General features: G+C 46.1%; 1 protein-coding gene across 13 annotated transcripts in view; it reads left to right on the top strand.

Moving 5' to 3' along the window:
- GOLGA1 (golgin A1) overlaps window positions 1-13961 on the top strand; it is a 69401-nt gene that overhangs the window by 32858 nt on the left and 22582 nt on the right. For all 13 annotated transcript variants that reach the window (XR_016211979.1, XR_016211996.1, XM_089302531.1 and 10 more), the window contains 3 exons: window positions 56-151; window positions 11893-11988; window positions 13459-13608. Coding sequence is in view for 11 of the 13 variants with exons in the window: in XM_089302531.1 (XP_089158657.1) it covers window positions 56-151; window positions 11893-11988; window positions 13459-13608 (342 nt within the window). In the remaining 2 variants the exon portion in view is untranslated. The remainder of the gene's footprint in view (window positions 1-55; window positions 152-11892; window positions 11989-13458; window positions 13609-13961) is intronic.

Genomic DNA, 13961 nt, shown 5'->3' with positions numbered 1-13961 from the left:
ATACTTAGGCAATGGAGAAATGACTGTTTTCTTTTACTCTTCTTTCAACTTACAGAAAACACTTGCTGAGCAGAATTTGGAGGATACCAGACAGCAGCTCTTGGCAGCCAGAAGCAGCCAGGCCAGTGCCGTTGGTGAATTGGAGAGTCGGGTACTGATCTTACTCCCTATGTTTCCTGTGCTTGGGTGATAACCTGGCTGAATGATGTGGTGTGGTTGAGAATCCCTGTTTTGTTTTGTTAAGATTTATTTATTGATTGATTGAAAGAGTCACACAGAGAGAGAGAGAGAGAAATAGAGATCTTCTGTCTGCTGGTTTGTTCCCAAACATCTGCAATGGCTGGGGCCAGGGCAGGCCAAAACCAGAAGCTGGGCCGGCGCCGTGGCTCAATAGGCTAATCCTCCACCTTGCGGCGCCGGCACACCGGGTTCTAGTCCCGGTCGGGGCGCCGGATTCTGTCCCGGTTGCCCCTCTTCCAGGCCAGCTCTCTGCTATGGCCAGGGAGTGCAGTGGAGGATGGCCCAGGTGCTTGGGCCCTGCACCCCATGGGAGACCAGGAAAAGCACCTGGATCCTGGCTCCTGCCATCGGATCAGCGCGGTGCGCCGGCTGCAGCGGCCGCCATTGGAGGGTGAACCAACGGCAAAAGGAAGACCTTTCTCTCTCTCTCTCACTGTCCACTCTGCCTGTCAAAAATAAAAAAAAAATAAAAAAAATAAAAAAATAAAAAAACCAGAAGCTTCATCCAGGTCATTAGCAGAGGCCCAAGCACGTGGACCATCTTCCGCTATTTTTCCCAGGCCGTTAGCAGGGAGCTGGATCAGAAGTGGAGCCACCTGGGCCATGAACCAGCACCATGTGGGATGCTGGCACTGCAAGTAGCAGCTTTATTCGCCAAGCTGTAGCACCGGCCCCTGAGAATCCCCTTGGTCGGAGGTTTTCCATTTGACAAAACTATTTTATTTTTAATCTTACACAGGATTGAATTAGTCATCTGTGTCTTTCTTGCCCCATTATAATCATGGTTCCACAAAAAGTTTTTTTTTTGTTTTTTTTTTTTTTTATGTTTATTTGTGGGCCTGGAGCTGTTCGTAGTGGTTACGCTGTCATCTCCAGAGCTGACATCCCATATGGGCACCAGTTTTGAGTCTTGACTGCTCCATTTCCAATTCAGCTCTCTGCTGTGGCCTGGGAGATCAGTGAAAGATGGTCCAAGTGCTTGGGCCCTTGCACCCACACGGGAGACCCAGAAGAAGCTAAGGGTTCCTGACTTTGGCCTGGCCCAGCATAGTCATTGTGGCCATCCGGGGAGTGAACTAGCAGGTGAAAGATCTCTCTCCCTCTTTCTGTGTAACTCTGATGTTCAAATAAATTAATAAATCTTTTTTAAAAAATAAGTTTTATGGCCGGCACCGCGGCTCACTAGGCTAATCCTCCGCCTAGCGGCGCCGGCACACCGGGTTCTAGTCCCGGTCGGGGCGCCGGATTCTGTCCCGGTTGCCCCTCTTCCAGGCCAGCTCTCTGCTGTGGCCAGGGAGTGCAGTGGAGGATGGCCCAGGTGCTTGGGCCCTGCACCCCATGGGAGACAAGGAAAAGCACCTGGCTCCTGGCTCCTGCCATTGGATCAGTGCGGTGTGCCGGCCGCAGCGCGCTGGCCGCGGCAGCCATTGGAGGGTGAACCAACGGCAAAGGAAGACCTTTCTCTCTCTGTCTCTCTCACTGTCCACTCTGCCTGTAAAAAAAATAATAATAATAAGTTTTATTTTCATCTGCTCAAAAGGGAGAAAGAGAATGAAAATATGTCTCTGTGTGTGTGTGTGTGAGAGGGAGAGGAAGGGAGGGGGATTGAGATTATCTTCCATGCGGTGCTTCACTCCCCAAATACAGGGGCATGAATCTTCTGAGCTGTTCCAAAGTCAGAAACCCAGAACTCAATCCAGGTCTCATTTGGATGGCTACCCCAGAACTTGAGCCATCTTCTGCTGCCTCTCAGGCACATTGGTCGAAAGCTGGATAGGAAGTACCGTAGCTGGGGCTCAACTTGGTGCTCTAATATGGGATACGGGTATCTGGTGACTGATTGACCTGTTGTGCCCAACATCTGCCCCAAAGTTATTCTCTTAATTATTTATTCCCTTTTTACCATCATTGCTCTCCCTCCCATAGAAAGGAGGAAACCATTATAATGTGGTTAATACAGATCCTTTTTTTATAGAGTTGCCTTAAAGTTGGTTAACATTGGCTTATGTGTCTGTGTTTTTAAAGGATGAAAATGATATACTTATAGGTATGTCTTCTCTGTTACTTTCAGCTTCTCTATCTTCTTTTTTTGTTGTTTGTTTGTTTGTTTGACAGGCAGAGTGGACAGTGTGAGAGAGACAGAGAGAGAAAGGTCTTCCTTTGCCGTTGGTTCACCCTCCAATGGCCGCTGCGGCCGGTGCGCTGTGGCCGGCGCACCACGCTGATCCGATGGCAGGAGCCAGGTACTTCTCCTGGTCTCCCATGGGGTGCAGGGCCCAAGTACTTGAGCCATCCTCCTGCACTCCCTGGCCACAGCAGAGAGCTGGGCTGGAAGAGGGGCAACCGGGACAGAATCCAGCGCCCCGACCGGGACTGGAACCTGGTGTGCCGGCCCCGCAAGGCGAAGGATTAGCCTACTGAGCCGCGGCGCCGGCCAGCTTCTGTATCTTCAGACTATATCCACTTCATTGTGCCAACCTGCTTTACTTTGTAGTTACCTGCTACATACTAAATATTTAGACTGTTTTCTTTTTCCTGCCCCCACAGATTCCACTCCAATAAATAGCCCATCCTTTCTCCTTAAGAATGGTGGAAGATACATGTAGGAATGGGCATTTGGCCTAGCAGTTACAGGACACCAGTTAGGATGTCCTCATCCCTTATCAAGAGTACCCAGGTTCAGGGGCCGGCGCTGTGGCTCACTTGGCTAATCCTCCACCTGAGGCGCTGGCCTCCCCTATGGGCACCGGATTCTGTCCCGGCTGCTCCTCTTCCAGTCCAGCTCTCTGCTGTGGCCCAGGAAGGCAGTGGAGGATGGCCCAAGTGCTTGGGCACCTGCACCCGCATAGGAGACCAGGAGGAAGCACCTGGCTCCTGGCTTCAGATCGGTGTAGTTCCAGCCGTAGTGGCCATTTGGGGGGTGGGGAGTAAACCAACGGAAGGAAGACCTTTCTCTCTGTCTCTCTCTCTCTCTCTCACTGTCTAACTCTATCTGTAAAAAAAAAAAAAAAAGTTTCAAATCCTGGCTTTGGCTCTTGATTCCAGGTTCCTGCTACCCTGGGAGGCAGCAGCAATGGCTTACACAGTTGAGTCCCTGATACCCACATAGGAAACCAAGAATCGTTTCCCAGCTCCTATCTTCTGCTCCGGCTAAACCCTGGCTGTGCAGGCACTGGGGCAGTGAACCAGCAGATACAATATCTATCAATCATTCAATCAGTCTACCTCCCTGCCTACCTACATACATATCTATCCATCCATCCATCTATCCATCCATCCATCTCCCCCACTTACCCTCCATTGTCTCTCAAGTAAATTTAAAAAAAAAATTTTTTTAAGGGACTGGCATGGTGTAATGGGTTAAGCCACCAGCTGCAATGCTGTTATCCCATATGAACACCAGTTCAAGTCCTGGCTGCTCCATCTCCAACCAGCTCCCTAATAATGGCCTAGGAAAAGCAGCAGCAGGTGGCCCAAGTACTTGGGCTCCTGCCAACCACATGAGAGACCCAGATAAAGTTCGTGGCTTCAGCCTGGCCAGCCCTGACCACTGTGGTCATTTGGGGAGTGAACCAGTAGATGGAAGATCTTTCTCTCTCTCCCCCTCTCTCTTTCAGATAGATAGATAGATAGATAGATAGATATTTTAATATATGCATAAAAACTTTTAAGCATTTTTTAAGAAAGAAAGAGGTACAGGCATTGTAGCAAGATCTTCTCTCCCTCTTCCTCTGTCCTTCTGCCTTTCAAATGAGTAAGTAAATCTTTAAAAAAAAAAAAAAAAAGAAGAAGAAGAAGAAATTGTGTATACCCTAAAATGACCAGGTAGGACAAGATTGTTCCCAGAAAGGGTGCACCACCAGGCTCTCCTCCTGCAAACGTGAGGATTCCTAAATCTGCCTCTTAGCCTTTTCTAGCATTGGCATTTTCTAGCTTTTAGCTTTTGCCAGCTAATAAATATGTAGTAATAGTTCATTGCTTTAATTTGCATTTTATAGTTAATGAGTTTAACCATCTTTTCATGTGCCTGTCAATCTTTGAAGTTGCCCATTAATATTTTTGATTTGTTTTCTTTGGAAGTTTTAATCTATTCTTATTTGGTTTGTAAGATTTCAGTTTATATTCTAGTTCCTAATCCTTTGTTCATTTCAGTCCTGAGCCAGTGTGTCACCTTCATCCGTGTACCCTGAATTAAACAGAAATTGCTGTTTCACGTAGTCAGAGTCATTGATCTTTTTGCTTGTGGTTTGAAGTTCCATTTAATCAATCCAGCCCTGCTCCGCAGTCATATAGATCAACTTGTACATTTTTTTCACTTTACTTTATAATTGTGTCCTTTACATACCAAATCTCTAATAATCCATGCTCACACAGCCTTTGGGGTTAGTGCTGATTAGCTTTACTTTGCTTCGTGTTGCTCAGCACCGTCTTGTAAACAGCCTATCCTTTCCACTTGGACGGCCCAGACTGCCGAGTCCTGTATGAAGTGTCCTGTACATGAGTTTGCCTGTGCATCCTCTAATAAACTCCTCCCGTCTCCTTGTCTGCTCGCGTGCAGACCCTACAATGTTGTTGTTACGCTAGTTTTGTCTGTACTTTATCTTGGTTTCCCATAAGGTCTTTACTTTATGGGCCATTAAAGTTTTACGGTTTTTAAGTTCCTAAAAAATTCAGCTTGAATTTTTATTGAGATTGCATTATATATATACATTAACTATAGGTAATTATCATTTTTATAACACTGAGTATTTCCTTCCAAAAATGTAAATAAATTTCATTCATTCAGATTCATTTCTGTGTCCTTTATTAAAACTTCACGTTTTTCCTGATGTGTTATTTTCTTGGTAAATTCTTTGAAACTTTAAAGTTTGTATTAATATTTTGATGTTGTCTTCTTCTTTTTTTTGTTTTATTTTAAGATTTTTTTTATCTGGAAGGCAGAGTTACAAAGAGAGGGAGAGACAGAGTTCTTCCACCTGCTGGTTCACTCCCTAGGTAACCACAACAGCCAGGACTGAGCCAGGCTGAAGGCAGGAGCCCAAAACTCCATCCAGTCTCACACATGGGTAGCAAGGGCCCAGAAACTTTGACCATCTTCCTCTACTTTCACAAGAGCATTAACAGGAAGCTAGATCAGAAGTGGAGCAGTTGGGACTCAAATCAGTACTCATATGGGATGCCAGCATCACCGGCGGCAGCTTAACCTGCTGTGTCAGAACTCTGGCCCTGTCTTATTCTTAATTATATTTTTAATTAGTTATTTCTATTTATTCTAGGGAAGTGCTATTTTTCTTTGATCTTGAATCTTCAGTGTACTCCTGTGAAACTGTCTTACTCTAATATTGTGTAATTTTTTTTGTTTTCCTTTGGCAGATAGACATATCATCCATAAATAATGATAATATTTTATTTTATTTTATTTTTGACAGGCAGAGTTAGACAGTGAGAGAGAGACAGAGAGAAAGGTCTTCCTTTTTCCATTGGTTCACCCTCCAAGTGGCCGCTACAGCCAGTGCGTTGCAGCCAGCGTGCTGCGCCGATCTGAAGCCAGGAGCCAGGTGCTTCCTCCTGGTCTCCCATGGGGTGCAGGGCCCAGGACCTGGGCCATCCTCCACTGCCTTCCCCGGCCACAGCAGAGAGCTGGACTGGAAGAGGAGCAACCGGCACCCCAACCGGGACTAGAACCCAGGGTGCCGGCGCCGCAGGATTAGCCTAGTGAGCCATAGCGCTGGCCAAATAATGATAACTTTATCTTATGTTATGACCTCCAATTTTCCACTGCTTATACCTCTTTCTGTCTCTGTAGTGTTGGCAAGGATTCTGGTACCATATTAATCAATTAATCAGTGATTGTGAGCAGCCTTGTAATGTTCCCAGTCTTTTTTGTTTTTGTTGTTTTTTTTTTTTTTTTTTTTTTAAAGAAGAGCAACAGAGAGCAAGAGAAAGAGATCTTCCATCTACTGGTTCACTCCTCAGATGTCCACAGCAACCAGGGCTAGGCCAGGCTGAAGCCAAACCAGGAGCCTGGAACTCCATCTGGCTTTCCCCATGTGGGTGGCCAGAACCCAAGTGCTAGGGCCATCACTTGCTGCCTTCCCAGAGTGTGCATTAGCAGGAAGCTGGATCAGAAGAAGAGCCTGGATTCAAATGGCACTCCAGTGCGGACTGCCGAGGTTTCAGACAGCTTACCCCGCTGCCGTAATGCTCTCCCCAGGTTCTCAGTCTTAAAAGGAATGTGCCTGAGATTTCTTTGTTTGCTATAAAATTTGAAGTTGGCTTTTGGTATTTAATCTTTACTGAGATAAGGAGGTTCCCTATCAGTTTGCTGATTTCTTTTTTTTTTTTTTTTTTAAATCATGACTACATAGAACTCTTTTCAAATGCTTTCATTTTCTTGTTATTTTTTTAAAAATATTTATTTTTTTATTTATTTGAAAGACAGAGTTACAGAGAGAGGTAGAGAGAGAGAGAGAGGGCTTTCATCCACTGGTTCACTCCCCAGATGCCTGCAACGGCTGGAGCTGCACTGGTCCGAAGCCAGGAGCCAGGAGCTTCTTCTGGGTCTCCCACGTGGGTGCAGGGGCCCAAGGACTTGGGCCATCTTCTACTGTTATCCCAGGCCATAGCAGAGAGCTGGATGGGAAGAGAAGCAGCCAGGTCTCGAACTGGCACCCCTATAGGATACCGGCACTTCAGGCAGGGCGTTAACCCACTGTGGCATAGTGCTGGTCCCTCAAATGCTTTCATTTTCATGAATTTAAAAAATCATACTTTTTCCTTTAGATTGTTAATTCAGTGAATTATATTAGCAGATTTTCTGATGCTGAACCATCACTGTATTCCATTTCTATGGTAATTAACCTCTTGATGTATGAAATTTGTAATGAATGTCTGAATTTGATTAGCTAATATTTTACTTGGAATTTTTAGATTTGCATTTATAAGTTGAATGGGCTTATAATTATCTAGTTTTAGACTCATGCTACACCAGCCTTAGAAAAAGGAGCTGGGCAGCTTTTGTGCTTTCTTTTTCCAAAGCAATTTATATTAAGATACAATTTATTCAAAATTGAGCTGGCGCTGCTGCTCACTAGGCTAATCCTCCGCCTTGCGGGGCCGGCACACCAGGTTCTAGTCCCGGTCGGGGCGCCGGATTCTGTCCCGGTTGCCCCTCTTCCAGGCCAGCTCTCTGCTGTGGCCAGGGAGTGCAGTGGAGGATGGCCCAAGTGCTTGGGCCCTGCACTCCATGGGAGACCACGATAAGCACCTGGCTCCTGCCATCGGATCAGCGCGGTGCACCGGCCGCAGTGCACCGGCCACAACGGCCATTGGAGGGTGAACCAACAGCAAAGGAAGACCTTTCTCTGTCTCACTGTCCACTCTGCCTGTCAAAAAAATTTTTAAAAAATGTTATTCAAAATTAATACCCATATAAATTTGGTAGGATAAGCCTATAAAAACCATCTGGGCCTGCAGTTTTTTGGGGAAAGAGATCTTTCATTAACATTTCAGTCTTTCCTACATATTACACTTAAGTTTTCTATTTTTTTAAAGATTTATTTATTCATTTGAGAGGCAGATTTCCAGACAGAGAAAGGGAGAGACAGAAAGGTCTTCCATCCACTGGTTCACTCCCCAGTGTCCACAGTGACTGGAGCTGGGCCAATCTGAAGCCAGGAGCCAGGAGCTTCTTCCAGATGTCCCATGCGGGTACAGGGTCCCAAGCACTCCAGCCATCTACTGCTTTTCCAGGCCATAAGCAGAGAGCTGGATCAGAAGAGGAGCAGCCAGGACATGAACCAGCACCCATTATGGGATGCTGGCGCCACAAGCGGAGGCTTAGCCCACCATGCTACAGTGCCGGCCCCTCTTTCTTTTTTAGCTAAGTTGACGTTTTTATTTTATAGTTGATTCATTTTATATTTTTTAAAGATTTATTTATTTGAAAGACAGTTACAGAGGAAGGTAGAGAATGACAGAGAGAGGTCTTTCATCCACTGGTTCACTCCTCAAATGGCCGCAACAGCTGGAGCTGAGCCGATACAAAGCAGGAGCCAGGGGCTTCTTCCAGGTCTGCCACTTGGGTGCAGGGGCCCAAGGGCTTGAGCCATCTTCCACTGCTTTCCCAGAGGCATTAGCAGGGAGCTGGATCCGAAGAGGAGCAGTCAGGACTCAAACCGGTGCCCATATGGGATGCTGGCGCTGCAAGCTGGGGCTTTAACCCACTGCGCCACAGCACTGGGCCCTTCATTTTATCTTCATTTTCCAGTTTATTCACATATAATAGTTTTTTTAAATTTAGATTTAGTTATTTAAAAGGCAGAGAAAGATCTTTGCTTCCTTGGTTCACTCCCTTCATGGGTGGAGCCAGGCTGAAGCCAGGATCCAAGAACTCCATCCAGGTCTGCTACAGGGGTGGCAGGGACTCATATGCTTAAGCCCTGATGTTCTGCTTCTCACGCACATTAGGGGACTAGATCAGAAGTGGAATAGCGGAACTTGAATTGGCATTCTATTACCAGATGCACAAGAGGCAACTTAATCCACTGTGCCACAAGACCTGCCCTGGCACATAAATTTCTTAACATTATATTTTTCTCTAACAGTATGTAAGATACAATGTTTAACCTATATTATATTCCATTATTTCTGTATTTTGCATTTATTTCTTGATTAATCTTGCCAGAAGTCTGTCTTATGATTGGGCCAGCTGACCCTCAGTGTCAGTGTAGTTAAAAGTCATGCCCATTCATTTACAAATTGTAGATGCTCCAGTGGCGGAACTGAGTAGTTGTGACAAAGAGTATAAGACAGGCTGGGGCAGCGCTGTAGCGCAGTAGGTTAATCCTCTGCCTGCGGTTCCAGCATCCCATATGGGCACTGGTTCGAGTCCCAGCTGTTCCACTTCCGATCTAGCTCTCTGTTATGGCCTGGGAAAGCAGTAGAGGATGGCCCTAAAGCTTGGGCTCCTGCACCAGTGTGGGAGACCCGGAAGAAGCTCCTGGCTCCTGGCTTCGAATCAGCCCAGCTCCGGCAGTTGTAATCATTTGGGGAGTGAATCAATGGATGGAAAACTTCTCTCTTTCTACCTCTGCCTCTCTGTAACTCTGCCTTTCAAATAAATTAGTTAATTAAAAAAGAAAAAGACAGGCTCTTTACATAAAAAGGTTGCAATACCTGAACTATTTCATTAATCCTTTGAAAGAAAAAGCCTTTGATTTCACCTGAAATTTTTATTCTTTATTTTCTTCCTATTTAAATTTGCTTCATTTTTTTCCTAATTTTCTGAATTGAATGCTTAGTTCATTTCTAAAATAGTTATTTTCTGATAAATGTATTTGTAACTATTTTTCTCAAGAATTTTATTATAGTTCAGTTCTAACTATTTCAGAATATACTTTATGATTTTTTACTGTAGTAAAATATATATAACATAAAATTTACCACTTTAATAATTTCTAAGTTTACAATTCACTGTGATTAAGTATACTCACATTGTTGTACAACCATTGTCACTCTCCATCTCCAGAAATTTTCTATCGTCCCGAACTGAAATTCTACCTTCATTAAAACAGTAACTCCCCCTTCTTACTCCTAGTCCCTGGCATCCACCATTCTGATTTTTGTCTATGCATTTGAGTACTCTAGGTACCTCAGAAAGGGGGAATCATACAATATTTGTCCTTTTCTGTCTGTCTTGTTTCACCTAGCACAGTATTTGTAGTGTTTCTATTTTAGCATGTGTCAGAATTTCATTCCCTTTGGAGGCTGAGTAATAGCCCGTTGTGTGTGTGTAGCACCTCTTGTTTACCCACTTATCCACTGATAAGCACTTGGGTTGTTTGTGCCTTTTGGTATTATAAACACTGCTCCTGTGAACAGTAGCGCACGAAGCTTTTGTGTGGATCTGTGTTTTTTCTCCTGGGTGTACACTAAGTAGTAGGACACTATGTCTTGGGGTAACTCTGCTTAACTTTCTGAGGATCTCTTTCTTAAGCACTGTCTCTAAATTGATATTTAGGTGGATGTTTTCTGAGCTCAAAAAAATTTTAAAAATTGTTGCTAGTTCTGGCTCTCCCACTACTAAAATGTGTGACCATGGACAAGTAACCTGACTGTTCTCTATGAAAATAGTAACCCTTTTCTCACAAAGCTGTTTTAGTTAAATCTTATGTTTGAATATATGTAAGAAACCTAAGCCTTAAAAATATCTGTTCCTTTGGTGTCTGTCTCTCCTTTACCAAGATACAGCCTTCCCTGTGTTTATGACTTAATAGTAAAGCTCCCAAAGTTAGGCTAATTCCGTAAACATGAAGGCTTTGTAAGAGAAATTGGTAAAGATAGCATGAGTCAGATAAAAATACCACCTTTGTGGGCCAGGTCCCAGGTCCTGCTCAGTACTGGACAGTGACTCCTTAAGGGCTGGCATGTTTATCCTGCTGTGCCAACCTCGTGCCCCAATACAGCACCAGGAGGTAGTCTAATGTAGTCAGATTTTGTGGAATGAATAAAACCTAAATTTGTGTTTTAAGCGGTAATCCCATTTTTTATAGATTTATTTTATTTATTTAAAAGAGTGACAAATCTCCTGTCTACTGGTTCACTCCCCAGAGGATCACAATGGCCAGGGATGGGTCAGGCTGAAGACAAGAGCCAGGAGCTTCATCCAGGTCTCACATGTTGGTATAGGGGCCCAAGGACTTGGGCCACCCTTTGCTGCTCTCCCAGGTGCATTAGCATGGATCAGAAGTGGAGCAGCCGGGACTCCAACCAGCACCCATATGGGATGCCAGCATTGCAGGTAGAGACTTAACCCACTATGCCACAGTGCCGACCCCAGTAATCCCACTTTGGAGAGACTGTTTGAAGGTCAAGAAGTTCTGTGTGAAGATGTTAACTGCGTTATTTTTAGACAGAATGGAAATTAAGGGCCCGTACAACAGACAAGTGGATCAGAAATTATGGAACACTCTTTGCGGAAATAATATAAGGTTTCAAGATGAAACTGGGACACAGAAGGAAATTTGAGGGGGAAAAATACAAAGTTTTACATTGTTTTATTAAAGCTATACACAAAGTTGAAAAGTCATCTGAAAAATGATTGGATGGGGCCAGTGCTGTGGTGTAGTGGATTAAGCCGCTGTCTACAGGTCCAGCATCCCATATGGGCATCTTTTTGAATCCTGATTGCCCTGCTTTCGATCCAGCTCCCTGCTAATGTACCTGGGAAAGCAGCAGAAGATGGCCCAAGTGCTTGGGCTACTGTACCCACATGGGAGACCTGGATGAAGCTCCTGGCTTTAGCCTGCTCCAGCCCTGGCCATTACAGCCATTTGGGGATTGAACTAGCAGATGGAAGATTCTCATTCATTCTCTCTCTCTTTCTCTCCCCCCCCCCATCCCCCTTAACTTTGACTTTCAAAAAATTAAATCTTTATAAAAATTAAAAATAAAATATAAATAAATTAGAAATGGCTAACTGAAAGACATTAGAATGCTAGTTTTTATAATATTAGACGTACAGGTATCTTTTTTCTCATTGGACATCTTGGCTGTGATGCACCTGTTTCATTATTTGGATTGATTTGCATTTTGAAGCCTGGGTTACTCCCTTCAGCGCCACTTGAACAGAAGGAATGCTCTGTCCCGCAGGTGAAGGACCTAGAGCTGACCCTGCAGGCCTCCCAGGAGAAGCTCCAGCAGAGCAGGGCCATCATGGCCGCCCAGGAAGCACAGATCCAGGAGCTGGTGAGTGGTTACTTCAGATGTTTTCCTTTGATGCCTTCCATCATCTGCCACCATCTCTGGACCTGACCTTAGAGAGGCAACAGCAGGCAGAGGGAGTCAAGACTTGCTGGGGCTAGGACTGTTACTGTGGCGCAGCAGGTTAAAGCCTTGCCCTAAAGCGCCGGCATCCCATATGGGTGCCGGTTCGAGTCCCGGCTGCTCCTCTTCCAATCCAGCTCTCTGCTATGGCCTGGGATAGCAGAAGATGGCCCAAGTCCTTGGGCCCCTGCACCCACGTGGGAGACCCAGAAGAAGCTTCTGGCTTCTGCCTTCAGATTGGCGCAGCTCCAGCCGTTGCAGCCAGCTGGGGAGTGAACCAGCAGATGGAAGACCTCTCTCTGTCTCTACCTCTCTCTGTAATTCTTTCAAATAAATAAAGTAAACCTTAAAAAAAAAAAAAAGATTTCCTGGGGGCCCAAGTTCCCCAGGGAACTGGACTGACTGGCACTATCCACCTTACACTTGGCCTTCAAGCCCAGCCCAGCTCGAGGGCTGTTAGGGATGGTACCTCCAAAAACAGTCAAGCTCAGCTTGCATCAGAGGCATGGAGAACAGGTGTGTGGAGATGGCAGCGGCTTAGCCCCGGGTGGAGTGCTAAGTTAGAAGCCAGAGAAATAAAAGCAGCCAGCATTAATTTTATGCTTGCCCAGGCCAGGCATTATGCTAAGGCTGTACACATGTTTGTAGTCAGTCCTTACAGCATAAGCAAGAGGCGTGTGCCATCATCGTCATTCAGTAGAGAAAGCCAGCGTGGGAGGACTGGGCCACCCAGAAGCATTGACAGTCTCCCAGGCAGTCGGTAGCAGGACCACCTTTTCCGAATAGCAGTGCCTGGCTTCACTGTGGAAGTGGTGGCACTGAGTAGCAGCAGCCGAAGCCTGTGACAGAGGATGGGCTTAGCCCGGTGCTGTCCCCACTCACCCCAAGGAATGATGGCATCCAGGCCTGCGCCACATTCCACCTCCCACGACAGGCCAAGGACCAGAAGCAGGAGACAGATCCTCAGCTACACCAGGGCCAGAGTTGTCAGGAAGGAGCCCGGTTTCTTTTCTTTTCTTTTCTTTTTAAAGATTCATTTATTTATTTGAAAGGCAAAGTGACAGGAAGATTCAGAGAAGAATGTTCCATCTGCTGGTTCACTGCCCAGATGGCTGCAACAGCTGGGGCTGGGTCTCCCACATGGGTACAGGGACCAAGGCACTTGGGCCATCTTCCACTGCTTTCTCAGGCCATCGCAGAGAGCTGAATTGGAAGTGGAGCAGCTAGAACTTGAACCCATGCCAGTATGGGATGCCTGCATTGCAGCCAGTGGCTTAACCTGCTCACCATAACGTTGGCCCCAGGGCAGACACCCATCTTTGGGTCATCAGAATAAGGCTGTCTCTGAAAACCATTGTCCCCATGACTGGCTGTCCTCTGGTATGCCTACAGGCCGCTGCAAGCCAGGAGAGCAGCCGCATGCAGCAGCAGGCCCTGGCCCTGGAGCAGCAGTACGCAGAGCGCACCCACGCCCTTGAGGCCCAGATCACTGCTCTGGAGCAAGCGCGGGCCGCTGACCAGACAGCTGCAGAGCATGGCATGGTGAGTGAAGAAAGAGTGCAGGGAGGCCCCGAGGGCACCAGGCCCCCGCACAGCTCCGTCTGCCCCAGGCTTGGCTGGTGTAACCTCGCTGGGCCTCCCTGCTTGTTAGAGCAGTGCTTACCTTCCAGTGAGCACCGAGAACTCCAGACAGATGCATTTTCTTTCTCCTTAGGCCCACAGAACTTCCTGTGCTTTGTGGCCATTGCTCTGAGTTCTGCCTTTTGTCTTTCTGAATTTCACATTGTTCCTCCCTAATGGCCTCTCCCTTTCCACGGTTGTGTCCTGACCCATGGTCTCAGAGGTCATGTTCCTCATTCCTTCTTGTGAGGAGTTTTTCAAGTGGTTCGCTCTTT

Source organism: Oryctolagus cuniculus, chromosome 1, assembly GCF_051225735.1.
Source record: "Oryctolagus cuniculus isolate XC-2025 breed Fujian yellow rabbit chromosome 1, ASM5122573v1, whole genome shotgun sequence".
Taxonomy (NCBI): domain Eukaryota; kingdom Metazoa; phylum Chordata; class Mammalia; order Lagomorpha; family Leporidae; genus Oryctolagus; species Oryctolagus cuniculus.
The sequence above is the reverse complement of the archived record's forward strand: the minus strand, read 5'-3'. Positions and strand labels throughout refer to the sequence as shown.